The sequence below is a fragment of the Daphnia pulicaria genome, chromosome 1, assembly GCF_021234035.1.
Source record: "Daphnia pulicaria isolate SC F1-1A chromosome 1, SC_F0-13Bv2, whole genome shotgun sequence".
Taxonomy (NCBI): domain Eukaryota; kingdom Metazoa; phylum Arthropoda; class Branchiopoda; order Diplostraca; family Daphniidae; genus Daphnia; species Daphnia pulicaria.
The window spans coordinates 34,705,138-34,723,080 of NC_060913.1; the positions used below are offsets into that span (position 1 = coordinate 34,705,138).

Below are 17,943 nucleotides of genomic sequence, written 5' to 3' on the forward strand. Positions count from 1 at the left end.
TCTGAAAACGAAAGATGCGAAATTTTGGCAGTTTGAAAACAGAAGATGATAATTAGTGCTCAGCTGATTGGTTTCCCAAATGGCTCGCAACAAACGTTCAAGGCCTCTAAAATTGCCCCTAGCACTTTTGCGCTCTGTAACTGGCTCTGGTCTTTGAACGAGTTCCATCTTTTCAGCGTCGTATAATTTCTCGGTGACGTCATACTCGTATGGTGACTGCTGTAGAACAATGTTCTTTCCATTCTTTTCGATGGAATACCACATCTCTTTTTTGGTTCTCCTGTTCTTCGTTGTGATGGCGACGAAAGCGTGAATCGTGACTTCCGATCTCAGCATAGCAACTGGAAGAGGATTGGAGTAAACTTGGACGTGGGTGATTACATCTTTTAAAGATGATTTCAGAATGCCGACATTTGCTTTAGGATTTCTCAAGTACTCTGAAAAATTCGAGTCGGAAAATATCTTGTGGTTTACCAGTAAATATTCTCGAAGGGATTGCTCGGATATTGTACTGGTCGTGTCTTTTTCTTTATCGACGTGTTGTACGTACAACAATTGGTTAAGGAACTTTTTCCCTTTAGCGAGGTCCAATGAACCAGAACCCCACATTTCTTCGTTTGATGGCAAAGTTTTGATCTGTTTTATTCCTAATATTCACATTAAACCAACAAATAACTTCACCAGATTGGAATAACAGAAATAAAAAATGATTTGATTTATATATACCTTGACAGAATAATGAAAATGTCGACTGCCTTGTTTTAGTGATGATAAACAATTGAGAACTAGAATTAATAAAAACTGATTAAATAATTTCACAACCAAACATTTCTTGGGATTGGTGGGAATAATAGAATAGAAGCGGATATTCTGCTTGCGCTCTGACGTCAGGGATATTTCCTTTGGCGCACGTAGGAATGCTTATACACACAAGTCGGGAAACAAAGCGACTGCTTTGAATGCCCCGCGGCAGCCCCACCCACTCCATGATGGCCGGCGCTGAGGACATCACCCCTGACGTCATTCCTATACGACGTCACGCGGATGCAGCAGCCCAGTCAGCACTCCACCAACTCGCTCTGAGTTTCCGCGCCAGCCCAGGTCATCTCACCTTTCTCACTTCCCCAACATTAATGAACCCCCAACATATAAACCGCTATTATAATACATGTCTCTCTCTGCCTGCTGTACCCCCGCTTGTCCAGGCGTGACGTTGACGTCATTCACCACAGACGTCAGCTGTTAGCAGTAATCAATCTCACAAAAAAACTGCATGAGATTGATGATGACAAAAATAAGGCGGTAATCGTGAGCTGAGCCCTCAAAGTGACAACACCTCAGAACATCTGAAGATCATTTTCAGCTAATCAACTTTTGGATTTTTGTAGCTGGATTTATCAAAATTTATTATATATAGGGTAGCGCGCTCTATTGACTTTATATAGTGTAATGATATTCACGACCATATAGGAAATCCAATGGTTTCCCGACTCCACTGAGCCGCACTCCTTATCCTGGTTTTTTCCCGGTGGTCCATCCTGTCGTTGATTCACAGCTGACGTTGTACAAAAAACAAACCGTATAATTATGTAACGTGAAAAGAGATATTCATATCCTTTAGATTTGGGATGTGGAGAATGCAAGACCACCGGTACCAAAATGCGGCAAAAATGGGGAAAAAAAATGTCAGTTCCGTTGTTTGAAGTTATTTGGTATGGCAAGCCGTTCGTGCCACTTTTTGGTCATGCATAAACCGTAACGCAAAACATAAACAGCTGCGTAATGGTAAGCAAAAACCTTAACGCAATGCATATACAGCTGCGTAATGGTAAGCATAAACCTTAACGCAATGCATAAACAGCTGCGTAATAACCAATTAAAGTAACATCGCAATATTGTTATGAATAGATGTAATATCTATTTAAACCTAGTGCAAACCCGCAATTACATGGCTCATTTATAATCGTATTCTAATGCCCCGTTTTCAATCGAGCCAGTAATAGCTCGACATTTTCGCCATCTAGGAAGGGAAATTCGAATAATTTATTTAGATGTCATTCCCGTAGTGTCACCTAGTGTTGGATGATACAAGATTCTCATTCAAAAATTGTTCCCGGCACGTTTTGAATAGATATTCTTATGAATTAAGATTGGAAACGTTTATTACTCCCGAAGATACAATCAAGGACGTGCTAGACGTAGTCAACGTCACCCAGGGCCAAGAAGAATTGTTGAAATGACGCACGGCGATTATTTCACCTTTATAACCAGAGAAGATGAACTGTATGCTGGCGGGCCAAACGTGGCCATGATCGGCCATGATGGACTTGTAATCTGACTGCTCCGTTCCAAAATTATCATCCTCGCTAGACGTTTCCGTAGACATTTTACCGCATTTTATTAGAGACGCCGGAAATCTTGCATAGAAAATCGCCCAGCAGTTTGATCGAGCTGTAGCGAATGCGCCAGTTGTCGTCGAACAGACCAATCCAGTTCGGGTAATAAAAGAATGATGGCGCATGCAGTCGGCGTATTTTTGACCTGTGCGCAGGAAAAATGCGCTGCCCAGCGCGCAGGACCGTGTCTTTGATGACAAACATTTCTTGTCGGCGAGCGCCTTCAGAATGATTAAAATGAATGATCTAGCTAATGCAAGGCGTGAATCGGCGTGAATTCGTTCTGGAACACTCCGCCAAGTATAGATGAACATGGTGAAATAACCATCCTGGAAATGAACGTGACAGTGCTCAATTTAGCGCCATTCATTTTATCGTATAATTTACGAAACGCATAATACAAGCGCTAAAATAAATATTTAGCGCCCCTTTAATTAAATTTAGCTCGATGCGCGTGAGTATCAGTTGTGATAAGTATTAATTTTAAAGCGCTTGCGCGTTTCGTATAAATAATATGACGAAATGAATTACGCTAAATTTAGCGCATCGCAGTGAATCGAGGATAAATCGTTAATGACCTGTGTGCTTATAGATGGCGCGAAATCTAGCGTGAAATCTAGCACGAAATCTAGCGCGAAATATTTTACTTTATTATTTATCGCGCATTTAGTTGCCGAAAGTGCGGACGGGCGACAGCGCAAAAATAGCGGACGGATCAGCGATGAGCGCCAGAATATAGCGCGCAGGGACGGACGAGCGCACGCACTGTTAATAATACCTCACGTTTTTCGAGACATACAGTCCTCGGAAACCGGGCAACTAGAAACGTATATTATAATCTACGACGAGTAACCTGAGCCCCGTTCAAATCCGGGGAACTTTTGTCTGGCGTAAATTCGAACTCTTTTGCTATTCGCTTTTCTGTAGCTTAATCATCTGCCCGTAATAGATTTAAGCATGGGAAATCTGCCCAGTACTTTACTTTAAGATTATCACGGCGATGCTATAGACATCTGGTGGTGATGCTGCATCATCAAAGATTGCGTCATCACGACGACGACATCTGGTGGTGATGGGCATGTTTGGGCATGTTCCATTTTGGGGGAGGAGCCTGTGTTGACACAGACACAGGCTCCTCCCCCAAAAATGTCCGTGACAGACACAGGCTCCTCCCCCAAAAGCTTGCTGTTTTATTATATATGGATGGATAACCGAGACGTGTTTTCCGTCTCGCAAATCGAGAGTAATAATCGTCCATTGTCATATACAAGATTAGAATTCGGTAGGAATAGAACTCGGGTCTCCAGCATCACAGTAGGATGCTGAACCGCTGTGCCATTTCCATATATTATACAGAACAGTACCTTTTTGATACATTTTAGGCTGTTTTTTTAACTAGACAAAAGGAAGGGAAAAAGTAGGAAACAAAAATTGAGAATGTACATTTTTGGTCGAGACGTGCTATTGAAAATCGAAGGTTATAACTACCGAAACGGAGAACCTACCGATTTTCGATACATAGTAACAATTTTCGGTAATATGTATTTACCCATAAACGAGACCTTTTTTAACAGTGCGCTACTCACCCAACCAGTCACCGCAATTTGTTTTCATGTCACGTCCAGTTATAATTAAATTCAGTGCGATGCGCGATAAATAGCGTTAAATATTTATTTTAGCGCTTGTGCGTTTTTTTTTAATTATAAGAGATGAAATGAATTGCACTAAATTGAGCGCATCGTGCGCAAGTTAATCAAAGCGCCCTGCGCTCTTAGTAGCGCTTATTCTAGTATAGCCTACGCAATATTTAACCTAATTATTTTTGCGTAAATAGAAGGGCGACGCTTCGCAATAAAAAAGCGGGCGGGTCCGTCGCGTAAGAGCTAAAATAACAGAAGGACTCGCTACCCGTCCACCCAGCCGCTGCAATGATTTTTTTGTCCCAGTAAAATGATTTGGCCAAGTATATTTGCTGTTGCATTCCGACCCTATAGGCCTACGTCCGATCCGCAAGCACCTCATCAAATTTTACAGCGACAGATTGGATTGGACTCCGGCCGTCTTGGATAAATTTGTCACGTTCTTCTATACTCGGCGGAGTGTTCTAGAACGAATTCACGTCAATTCATGCCTTGCATTGGCAAGATCATTCGTTTTATACTGAAGGCGCTCGCCGACAAGAAATGTTTGTCAGAGACAAGGTCCTGATGCGCGCCGGACAGCCCATTGTCAACATGCAAGTCAACATGTACTCCAACTGTGCCATCATTCTTTTGTTACCTGAACTGGAGATGGTCTGTTTGACGACAACTGGCGCATTCGCTACAGCACGATCAAACTGCTGGGCGAGTTGCGGTAAGATTTACGGCGTCTCTGGTAAAATGTCTATGGAAACGGCTAGCGAGGATCGGCGAGGATGATAACTTTGGAACGGAGCAGTCCTGCAAGTCCATCATGGCCACGTTTGGCTCGCCCGGGCTCGCCATACAGTTCGCCTTCTCTGGTTATAAAGGTGAAATAATCGTCGCGCGTCACCTTCAACAATTCTTCTTGACCCAGGGTGGCGTTGACTGCGTCTAGCATGTCCTTGATTGTATCTTCGGAAGCGTTTCCTTCCGATCTTTATTATTAAATACATAATAAGAATATCTATTCAAAACGTGCCGGGAACAATTTTTGAATGAGAATCTTGTATCATCCAACACTAGGTGACACTACGGGGATGACATTTTATTCTAAATAAATTATTCGAATTTCCCTTCCTAGATGGCGAAAATGTCGAGCTATTACTGGCTCGATTGAAAACGGGGCATTAGAATACGATTATAAATGAGCCATGTAATTGCGGGTTTGCACTAGGTTTAAATAGATATTACATCTATTCATAAAACCAATATTGCGATGTTAGTTTAATTGGTTATTACGCAGCTGTTTATGCATTGCGTTAAGGTTTATGCTTACCATTACGCAGCATGCATTGCGTTAAGGTTTATGCTTACCATTACGCAGCTGTTTATATTTTGCATTACGGTTTATGCATGACAAAAAAGTGGCACGAATGGCTTGCCATAATTTGGTGCTCAAAAGTCAGAATGGATGTCTCTCTAAGTCTCTTAACAGCTATTACAACGAATTCATCCTTGAATGCAACGGGCTAATGACATGTTCACATTTTCACGCATGCGGAATACCAAATTATATTTCAGTTTAAATTTTGGCGGGATCAGCTGAGTGGGAACAAAAGTGTATTTGGCAACGGTGTTAATGGCTGCACAGAAATTGAAACTGTACGACGAAAATGTGATTCGTCGTCTCGTCGTGTTTTGTTTTTCGTGTCCCTTCATATAGTGGAATTTGTTTAATGTAATACACTTGACGCTGTTTTGAAGGTAAATAACTTAAATAATAAGAATGAATATAGTATGATTATATGGGCTTTAGATAAGAGCAGATAAGAGTACCCTCCTGTGAAAATGTTGTGCATGGCAATTGACAAACAGTCAAACACATCTGGTCTATTCATTTTTGCATTTTCTCTTTACATTTTATTTTTACTTAGTTTGCAACGTAATTAAACTATTTTTGTTTGATCCTTTGTGCAGATTTTATCAACACCAATAATATAAGATGCAGGAACCTTTTTCTTGTCTGGCGTTTTCCATCATCACAATTAATTGTTATCTGGGTTTAGCTGCTACTGATGCATTTTCTTCCCAAACTTTGGGCAATAATCAAAACTTTGACTGACTTAACGGCGGATATTTGAAATTCGCAGTCGCACACGTAAAAAAATGTCGTCATTCGGCCAAATATTTGTATAAAGCGCTATAGGTTAATGATGTTCACCAAAAGGATCCATCATCAAACGAATTGACCAAGGGGCTCGACGGAAACTACACCCACACTGCCAAAAGAGCTAGACATCTTCATACTAATAAATGTTCTTGAAAAAATAGTTCAGCTTCTCAACGCTTCTCCATTCCAAATTATTAATTATTTGCATCCCAAATGCGATGTTCTTTGTAGTTGTAAAAAATACACAAATTGGTTTTCCCTTTGCTATGCGGCTCTGCGCTATTGGCCGTGATTTCGAAAGCTATTTACGCGAGATTTCTCTTTCTTATGCGACTGTGCCGTTCTTAATTATACATTAAAATATTAATTTGCTTATTTTTTCAATTACTCTTACTGTATTTCACTGATCGACATATTATATTTATGGAGACAAGATAAACAAGTTTCAGAGTTGTTACTCTGTTCAGGCGTTCTTCCACAAAACGATCAGCAATTACTCTGCAGCTGCTGGACACCTTGTCACAAGCGCTGAAATTCCGGGAATTAAGAATTCGTCGATTCCTATTTACGTCGTCTCTTGGATCGCAACGCTTTGAGTTTGAGTATGAGCTGCAGAACGATTGTGTGCTCTGTGTGAATCCGCTTGTTGTTGACCGGAAGAATAATACAGCAGCATGTCGTTAACAGAAAACTGGTGTCAAACAAAATGTAAATGAACTACATCAGTGAATCTCGAGTGGAGAATTCATTTGCCTTTTCAAAAAACGATTCCACGTGGTTCTCAACTGAATCGACCCGTTTCTCGGCGAAAGAAGCTCGTTTGATTGTGTGCTGGTACATCACCTTTGGCAGTGAAAAGCGAGTGCGAAAATCATTTGATTTTTCAGATGTCCGCCGACAATTGCTTGGCTGTGCTTTTGCTCCAAGATGAAAATCATCCAGCGCATGGACTGCGGAAGGAAGCAGCAGAGTTCTTCCGGCTTCACCAATGTGATGGCGACCAGCAGATGAAAAGAGGCGAAACAGGAGAATCCCGTTTTGCAGTGTGAAATTCAGAAATTTGTATATGCTCCGCTTCGATAAGCAGTTCGAAGCAGTTATGTCCTCTGCATGTTTAGCTTAAATGAAATTAAAAGTTCACGAGGCAGGAAAACATTCTGTGACAAAATTCTTAATAAAATTATTCGACTCGTCACAAGAAAACGCATAGCCTACTGGGTTTTATCGGGTTTTATTTATTTGTTCATTTAATTAGTGTTTGAATTTGCTTAAGTTAATTTCGGATGATTGGGAACAGGCCATAGTTACTTAGGTATAGCATTCTATTCTCGATAAGATATAATATTCTAACTTATTTTGATGAAAAAGGGGGTCAGTAGTGTATGGTCTACCAAAGTCGTATCAATTGGTGACGCAGACTTCAGTCAATTCAGATGAATAAATCAACTCGTCAACTCCCCGTTGACCTAGAGGAATCATACTATTATTAAGAATCATGGCGCATTATGTATCTTTTGACAAAGTGATTGTGACTTATGTTTTCTTTTCCCGTCAACTGCACCAAACACATTAAATAATTCCCTCATCTGTGCAAAATCATGTTTAAATCGCGCTTTATTGAAAAGCAGTTAATGTTCTTTTATTTGGTAGTCGTCTCAATTTAAATGTAAATGTATTTAGAAAAGGGAAATACTAACGCTGTGTCATTGCGGTGTTCTACCCGAGTCCAGTATAAAGCAACGAATTAGTGGTTCTTACAAAATTCACCAGGTTTTTATTTCATGCGGGAAATTTTTCTTTTGAAAAGGCGCGATACTTCTTTAAACATTTACAGTATATGTCCGCGGTGTCATTTTTTGAATCAAACGACAAAATATGGATGAGAATGTTTTTAGACATATTTCCCTGAATGACTTTGTCAACATTTCTGTCAGTTTCTTTTTGCCAACGCACAGGCAACGGAGCGAATCGGCGCGCATTTTGAAATTCCAACATTGCCTGGCATTTCAGTCACAATAAAATGCTCAACTTGAATGGCTTAAAAATATTTTATTTGCCATGACTGCTGTTAAGAAATAAATTATTGATGTTTGTTTCTTTTTAATTTTAAGCTGTACTAGCTGTACTGTACAGCACGACAACCGCACCAATAACTTTTTTGACAGGTTTTCTTTTCTCTTGACCCGCGAGTTTTGTTTTTAAAATGAAAAAGAAACAATGAGTCTGAACCAGTGACTCTGATGTAGGCCTACCTAAAGTTCTCAGCTCCACAGCACTAAAACTTGTTCTGATTTATTCTTGTTGCTTATAATAATTGCACGCATAAGGTAAATTGCAAGCTGAGTGGAACTCCATTGTCAGCAGCAAGCATTTGGAAATATTGTCTACTATTGTCTACTAGGTCTGCTATACCGGATTTTCTTCTCCGACTTTGGGCGCTAAAAAAAACTATGACTGACTGAACGGTGCACATTTGAAACTCGCAGTGCCACACGTAAATAAATATTTCTAGTCATTTCTATTTAACTGCAATGAATAAACTGTATATAATATGCTAATAGATTCCACACGTTTCTTGATTGACCTTAAACAGAATAATCATAGTTTCAACAGTCTTTTCTTATACGTTCTAAAATAAGCTTCATTCATGGCCAATAAATTTTTATCGAGGCAGTTAGCCTACATTATAACTGAACAGTTTTAACACAATATAACTACTTTAATGTCTTGATCACTATAACCCAGAATTTTATGGATTATTATTATTATTATCTTTTGATTTTTTTTAAATTGATAGGCCTATATAATATTTAACGGCAGTTAGAAATTGATATTTTTTGCAGCGGTGTCAATAACAAAACAAAGTGGCAAGAAAGGACGGGAGATTCACCTACTATTTCGCTCAAAAACGTGAATAACTTTAAACTTAAAGTAAATTTATTCATCTGAACTCAAAATAATTATATCCTGACGGCATGAGGCCTGATGTATTAATATGTTATACAAGACCGCTGCGCCTATTTAGAGAACATTTAAAACCCAACACATTTTTAACTCCCCTCCCATACTAAATGATGGGATTTATTACTTGGGGACTTGGGACTATTTATAAATGATATATATGCTAAATTAAGCGTTCCTTCAATTACTATTTAGGGAGAAATGTATTTGGGCCTCAGCATTCAGCATAAAGTCCAATCGGCTAATGCTAGTGCTCCAGTTAGGTTGTGCGGTCGACAATTTTCCGGACACGGAACATTGATGGTTTGCACTGGGTTGTGTTGCGGAGCGCCAACAAACGAATTGTTTTGTCTCGGGGTAGGAAACGGCTGGCTGCCCGGGAAATATTCACAGCAGTAGCTGTCGTGTGCAACCTGATCGATGTGATATTTAAAAAAATATTATATGCAGACGATGCAAGTTACAAGAATTAATATAATATACTGTAGTTACCATGCTTTCGACAGCCATCGACTGGTAGAACCTATTCAATAATTCCTGGTCGTATCCTTTTTTGTGCAAATGATTTTCGTGAAACATCTTCTCGGCCGTGTTAAAAATTGCAGCGCGTTCTTGGTTTATTTTGACTCCCCAACAACCTAAACGCAATTATATATTTATTTATGTATTATATAATACACAAGAATATATGATGTATAGCCTATATCCTATACCGGTAACTAGGCTATATAGCTAAAATAGCTACACAATATAACACACCAGAGTTCATTGAATGATTGAATTTACACTCATAAATGTGTATTAGCACCCACCTCCGAGGAAAAATGAATTATGTTGCGGATGGTCTCTCATAATGTGGAACATTTTATTGCTGGCCAACCACTCCCGAACGGCATCTTCTTCGCGGGGTATTATCGCACTGTCAGAATCCCTTGATATAAATGTATCCACCATGTCATCCAGCAAAGGCAACTGTTCGGAATTCAAATGCGGCAAGTTGCCTTAATTAGTATAAGACAATAAGGTAGTTCACTATATAGAATTTATTAGCTTAAAATATATTTGAAAGTAGGTCTATATTATACCCAGCGCCAAGTCATCTCGAAAAGATCTCCTAATTGTCGATTCTTGATTATTTGTGTCACGTTGCAAAGATCAATGTGGTTACGGATGTCAATTTCTAAATCAAGGACCTTGTTGAGCACTCTCCAATTTTCCTCGTCGTCACTCGTGAGCTCGTGATAAATCCTTACTACCCACCCTTTTTTTTAAATATATGAATTACATTGGAGATTAATACTTTTATATATTTCTGAACTATGATATAACATTATTCTATCATCACGCACTTGGATATTTTTTCGGGATTGTCCTTAGAGTTTCAGTAAACGATTTTAGGTACAAGTTGTAAAATTCCGGCTCGGAGAAGTTGCTGCCATATATGGAATAGCCGATAACATTTTGGTGTGGACCTCTGCGATCAGCTGCCGCACTGCAAGTTGATTTAAACGATGCTGATGTTGAGGAATTTTCCGTAATATTCGTAGTAGGACTAGAATTCGTTGTATCTATTTGGCGCCCATCATCAATAACATTAATAGATTTATCATCGACATTGATCCAGTTATCACTGGCATTTGATGATTGCAATGTTGGATTATGCCTAATATCAAAATAATAGAAATAACTATAAACAAATACAACACTCCCAAAAATAATCAAATATTGTGTCAAGCTTTGGTTCAAACGAAAAAATCTTGAGAACATGATGGGACAGCAGCAATTCAAACAAGACAACTGTCGAGAGCGAATTTTGAAAAACTCTTAAGACTGCACTGTCGCCTAGTTTGCTGTGCTCGCTGCTAAGTTCTCTGATCAACTGATACAAAATTCTTTTTGTAAATGGATAGATGCATGAAAATATACAGAAATTGATAAATTTAGTGAGAACATTATGTGGTACGCTTCCTTTATATTGTAAGCTGTTAAATTAGCAGACTGGAACACAGACAAAAAAACCTATTTATAGTAACGAAACTATAAAGTCGACGACATCGGTTTTCCTGCGTTTCCCTGTCTATTATATTCATCCAAACTTGTTTATAATAATCTTTTACCTCTAGTTCTATATTTATAGAAGCATTGTCTTATAAAGATACCTTCTGAATGTCTTCAAAATGCTGCTTTGCGATTCTGGCAGGAAATATCATGCTGACAACGTGAATCTTGGTGTTAACCTATTGGTCTACTTATAATATCGCCTTCTACTTTTTTAGGCAAAATATTATTTTGTGTTAACTCTTTGGTCTGCAGTCCAATTAAGAATTTGAATTTGAGACGATAAAACTTTAAATTTTCTCTCAAACTTGCTGTTGAACTCTGTTAACTAATATGGTGTCGGTAAAATAAAAGTTATACAAACTGAAAGTAAAATGATAAATAATTGATTTATTCTGAGACAAATATAATTGCTGGTCACCAGAGACATAATGCTCATTTAAATTAATAATAACGAATAACGGAATGAATGAAAAAAAATAGTTAACGGTAATAATATCGATAACGAACCGTAGAAAAGCATATTCAATGCTGGTACCACACCACAGTATTATAATATCTATTTATAGAAAACTAGCTCAGAATAAACGCATGAAATGTGTTTTTTACATTGGTTTTAGTTCATTGCCTATTGTGAAACACTGACACAAATCAGATTCAAGAGAGTATATTTTCAGAGTCAAGACAAAATGGGCACCAAAGAAACTTGTGTTCTTGCACGTCTGTCGTCGTCTTCTTCCCCCCTTTCCTTCTTCTCTCCAATCTGTCTGCTGCCTTGCCAGATCGCCAACTCTGGCGCTGGTGCGCCACACTCCACACCCGACGATTAAGCATCTGAAATCAAGCATAGTTTTACAATAGGGCGAACAAATTCAGATTTGGAGGTTTTAACCAAAACTTTTCTCACGACACCGCCATCCCCAGGGAACAATTTGGTGACCGTGGCCACGACCCATAAACCACGGCGAGTATTATCATCTAATACTAAGACCCGATCGCCTAACCGCATTTCTCTCGTTTTTTTATTCCACTTCTTTCTCTCGATGAGCTCTGGAACGTATTCCCGCATCCATCTTCTCCAAAATTGATTTACAATGAATTGAGCTTGCTCCCAATGCTTCCTGGACGCGCCATGAAATGCATCTTCAACATTCGGAGGAAGATGAGGATGATGGCATCCCAGGATGAAATGATTTGGGGTGAGCGGTTCAGGTTCAAAAGGATCAGTTGAGACATGTGTGATTGGGCGGGTATTTAGAAGCGAGGCCACTTCCTTCAAAACAGTCAACAGCACCTCATCATTTACGGCGCGCCCGTTCAACACAGCGCACAACGACGTTTTGGCAGATGCCACCAGGCGTTCGGTGACACCGTTAAAATGCGCACCGGTAGGAGGAGACGTTGACCAGTTGATTCCTTGATTAATAACTTCGTCGGCAACTAGTCTCGAGTTGAGATTCTTGACTCCTTCTTGCAATTCTTTGTCGGCAGCAAGGAAATTAGTTCCGTTATCTGAATAAATGTTGACAGGACGACCACGATCAGCAATTAGACGCCTTACTCCCATCAGACAAGAGTCTCTGGACAATGAATATAGAAGCTCGAGATGGACAGCGCGAGTCGAAAAGCAATTCGCCAGCATAACCCATCTCTTTTCAGTCCGTCTGCCGATGACGGTGTGTAGCGGCCCAAAAAGATCCAGACCACAGGAGGAAAACGGCGTTACGTAGGGTTGGAGTCGCTCCTTTGGAAGATTTGCCATCATCGGTTGACTGGGCATCGAATTGTTGAAGCGACAGGAGGCGCAGCGAGCGATTATCTTCCGGACTGCACGACGACCTCTCAAAAGGTAGTATTTGGTTCGGATTGTTGCAAGGGTATGCTCCACGCCGGCATGATGTGCATCAACGTGAGCCTGATTTATGATAAGACCAGCGAGACGATGATCTGGAGAAATTATGACAGGATGACGGGCGCTTTCTGTAAGAGGAGCATGCTCCAGCCGGCCATTTACCTTGAGAATGCCATCCGCTGGATCAATATAAGGATTAACTTTTCTTAAATCGGAATCACGCGGAATGGGCGCTCCTTGTCGTAATGCCTTCATCTCTCGTTGGAAAGACTCTTCTGCTGCCGTGATGAGACAGACACGTAATGCATCTTCCAGATTCGAATTAGTTAATTCGGTTTTAGAGGCCGGGTCATCAATCAATTGGAAAGCGACTTCACGTTTAAGATCGGCAAGGTTCGTGTGGCAATCGTTGATGGCCTTTGCTATGGCAGGATATGAGCATTGCAATGGTGACACATTTAACTGTCCGATGACGCATGAGGGCAGATTTTCTGGATCTTGTAGTTGAAGAAACGCTATGGATGGAGTATATTCTTGCACGCCCTGTGGTCCATTAAGCCAACGACAGCTTTTCTTGAATTCACTGGGGGTCTGGCCTCTCGTGCCATCATCAGCTGGGTTAGCTTCTCCTGAAATGAACGCCCAGCTCTCCGGTGTAGAGTGTTGGAGGATCTCATTTACTCTACTGCGGACGAATGTTGGATAATCACGGCACTCAGATTGAATTTGATGAAGGACGATTTGAGAATCCGTTCGAAACTCGGTGCTGGATATCGTGATTCGCAGCTCGTCCTTGATGGTCCGCGCTAGCCTCACAGCAGCAACAGCAGCCTGTAGTTCTAGACGAGGAATGCTGAGAGAATGAATTCCAACGGGCGCGATACGGCCCTTTGCCATTACAAAACTCCAGTGAATGCGTTCGCAGCATGTAACCTTTAAATAGGCGACGGCACAGAATGCTGCGGAAGACGAATCAGAGAAAACGATTAAATCGAAAACACATTTGTCTAAAGGAAAATCACTCGGTCGAAAACAACGTTCAATCGAAATTTCTGAAAGTAACTGAAGCTGGCCTGCCCAGTTATTCCACTTTGCCACGATGTTGCAGGGCAAAGGCTCATCCCATCCGATCGGTTTCTTGTAAGGAGGCACTGCTGTCCGAAGACTGCAGGAAGACTGGAAAAGAAGTTTTGCAAAGGTTATAACAGGTAAACAGATTCCGAGTGGATCGAAAGATCGAGCCAAGGCAGATAGGAGTGTTCGTTTCGTTGTCACTGATGGCATTGTTTTTATTCTGAGTCGGTAACAGTCATTTTTGCAGTCCCATCCTAAACCGAATACGTATTCCGTGGGCAAGGCGTCGAAATTTAAATCTCGGAGAGGAGCTGCTCTGTCATCCGGAGGAAATGTAGCCAGCAGGCTACTTGAAGATGACGCAAATCCAGTTAAATTAAAACCGTGATTGCCAAGAAAGGTTTTTGAATCGTGGGAAAATTTGATGGCCTCTTCTACGGTTTCAAATGACTTTGATAAGTTGTCAGAGTAGTAGTCTTCGTGTATCGTTGCTGAAATTGTTGAACATTGTTGGTCTTGTCTGATTGCGTGTCTCAATACCCATATGGCTGCAGTGGAGGCGTGGACAGCCCCGAAAACAAGTGTTGTCATCTGAAATGTGGAAAGAGGATCCTGACTGCCAAAGGGTCGAAAAACGAAGCGTTGAAGCGTCTGATGATGCTGGGGTACGCCAATACGATGGTAAAACGACTCGATATCGGCTGAAATTGCTACGCGGAACTGTCTGGTGCGTAGAAGAACGCCGATTAGACTTGGAATCAGCTTAGGACCACGAAATAAATCTTCGTTTAAACAGCGATCCTTGAATTTGACGGCCCAATCCATTACAACTCTTATTTTATTCTTGTTCGGATACGTTACATAGTGAGTAGGCAAGTACCATACCATTCCCATTGGACCGTTGAGTTCTGATTTGTCAACTTTTACTGCTGTACCGGAATCAATAAGCCTTTTGATTATGGCGTTGTACTGAATTGCAACGTTTTGGAATTCCGGTTTCTTCATTTTCCGCTCCATTCCGTAATAGCGAGAAACCGCTTGTGTTCTGTTGTCTGGTAAATTTAAGTTGGAAGAACGAAGTGGTAAATCGACTTGCCATCCGCAACGAATGAATTTGATTGAAGTTTGTAGCACCTTTAAACACTGTGAATCGTCAAACGACATGACATTCGGTGCAACTACGTCGATGCCAAAGGACTCAGTGGAATGGAAACTATCTGCTAGGCTGGTCAGCGAAACTTCTTCCGCAATAGAATGCGTATTGACATTCTTCTTAGTGCTTGGGCCATTAGTGAGAAATGTTGGAATTTTTCCCACGATCGTCCATCCAAAAATAGTTTGAATTGCCGTTGGGCCGATTTCACCATCGATAGGCTCTCTGATGTTCTTAATTGAGTGTGCTGACAATTGATCCATTCCGATTAAAATCTCGACGAGTGACGAATCAGTTTTTTCTAGTTCAAGGTCGGATAGGTGCGTCCATTGGTGTTTGAGAGAGGGCCAGTTGATTTTACGAGGGGACAAGTTGATGTTAGGTACGATAAAAACATTCGATGCTTGGATAATTACATTGGAAGATGACTTAATCGTAAATTTCACAACTTCAGAATCTAATACCACTGAGCTGTTGAAGTTTCCGAAACGTATTTTTAGCTTTGGGCCATACAACATTAATTTGTTTGCGAGCGCACGAGACATTATTGTGGCTTCACTGCCGGGGTCTAAAAGAGCAAACGATTTTACCGAAATGGCTCCTTCTTGAGCCATAACGGGAACAATTGCTAACAATACTGGGCGTAGAGATTTCGAAGGGGCACGAACCAGCAGAATTTTGAGGTTACCTATTTTTTTCGGGAATTGTCGATCTGCTCCATGAAGTAGTGTGTGATGGGCCTCTCCACATAAACTGCATTTGATGGTAGTCTTCTGGCAATTGCGTCCGTAATGGCCTTTCGACAAACATTTAAAACAATGATTGTTGTCAGCTACAAAGGCAGCACGTGTGTTGATTAACATCTTCTTGAAAGTGCTGCAGTTTTCGAGACGATGACCAGGGTTTTCGTTGCACGCAGCGCATTGAGGTATGGGAACTCGATTTGTATCCTCCTTTATTGTATTAGACAATATGGTGGGGCCTCTATAGGCACTACTTTTTTCTGCACCGTAACTGCTCTGTTGCCGCAGTGCAGGAGTCATGACATTTTTTGGTGTAGTTGAGAAACGATTTCCGCGATATTCTTCAGCGCCGACAGCGATGTCTATCCAGTTGTCGAAATCTTTGAGAGAAGGTAAGTTTGGTCGCAGTTTATAGGCGTGCTGGCCCCAATCAATTTGTAGCTGCGTGGGGAGTTTTGTTGAAAGAGATGAGACCACCGTTGAAAACGTGAATACGGCTAGATGATCCTCCGAAACGCTGGACACAGCGTCTCTGACGTCGGCTGCGAGAGCAAAGAGCGAGTTGAAATCACCTGCTCTAAAAGGCTGGATTTGGAGTAGGTGTGCGTTGTGAGCTTGCATTATTAAACCTGGTGTGCCGTATCTACTGGACAGCTCCGCCCAAGCCGCTTCAAAGGTGAAACCGTTGTTAAATACATGAGCCATTTTTTTTCTTATTTCATCTACGAGAACATCTTGTAGGCTGAGAAGTTTAAGTGAATCTGGCATATTGGTGTCTCGAATTGTTGCGTTTACTCCGTGATCGAATTTTCTCCATTTTCTCGGATCTCCACCGAAACGCTCAACGGTAATTTTTGGCCATCTGATCGACGACCCAGTTGTAGTTTTTTGCTGAATTGGGATGTGAGAGGCATCAGGCTCTGCAGGAGGGAATGCTGACGGACTGGTTCGTATTACAGGTGTTGATGAAAGAAGCGGTCCTTGAGTTGAAGTCAGATTGGCTGAATCAATTATCTTTTTTTCAAGTTCAATCTTGCTTAGTAGGTCTTCGCGCTCTCTCTGTCCTTGACGTTGGAAATCTTCTAACTGACGTGCCATTTGAATGTCTTTTTGTGTCAACTGATATTCGAGCATCATTTTTCGCCTTTTGGCGTCACCTGGTTCTACGTCGTGATCCGGTTGTTGAACAAGGCCTTCGTTGTTTTGCTGATCCGGGGTTTCTCCGCGTGGCTGAAGATTATCACCGACATTTTCGAGTCCATTATGGACACTAGCGTTTTGATCGATGGGTGGGTTGATTTGTTGAAATTCGCTACGTGATTGGGTAATGCTCCATCCATTTGGTCTTAATGGTTGATTGATTACGTTATCAGAGATGTTCCAACTGGCACGACGTGGTGTGGGAATTGTTTCTAAGTAAGCTTGAATGGCCGCGTGTGTTGCTGCGTTCAGATTGGCAATTTGTTGGACGTATTCTTCTGCGTCACGTTGTTCTTGAGCATCTAATCTGGCAGCGATGACATAATGATCGTTGATGTTTCTTATGGTAGCTAAAGCATCAGCTAATGCCGTTGCCTCTCGTTCTATCATCAATTTAGACGCACGCCGAACGATAAGCTCATTAATTCTTGTTACGAGTCTCGTATGAGCACGTTTCGAATTTGTTCGCAATTGAAATAATTGCCCACCAGTCAGATCGTTGAAGTTGCGTGCGTTTTCCATGTTGAGGAGAGTTGTTATAATGTCAGCCTGTGCGTAAAGGTAAAGCGTGATTATAATGTTCGTGAGGGGTGTATAATATAAAATATTACATGAACGCAGTGAATTAGCTAGAGAAATGGATGTCGTCAGATGAGTTCACGAACGATTTGATACAGTATCGAGTAATCTGTAAGAAAATGTTCGATGTTA

The 17,943-nt window shown here is 40.9% G+C and overlaps 1 protein-coding gene across 1 annotated transcript; it reads right to left on the minus strand.

The window, feature by feature from the left end:
- Positions 1 to 12,036: 12,036 nt before the first annotated feature.
- LOC124322583 lies at positions 12,037 to 17,754 on the minus strand. Its single transcript, XM_046784286.1, has one exon. The coding sequence runs from the start codon at positions 17,752 to 17,754 to the stop codon at positions 12,037 to 12,039; it is 5,718 nt and encodes a 1,905-aa protein (XP_046640242.1).
- Positions 17,755 to 17,943: the final 189 nt, after the last annotated feature.

Coding starts and splice junctions, on each gene's coding strand:
- LOC124322583 (XM_046784286.1), bottom strand. CDS start 17,754: ATGGAAAACGCACGCAACTTCAACGATCTGACTGGTGGGCAATTATTT.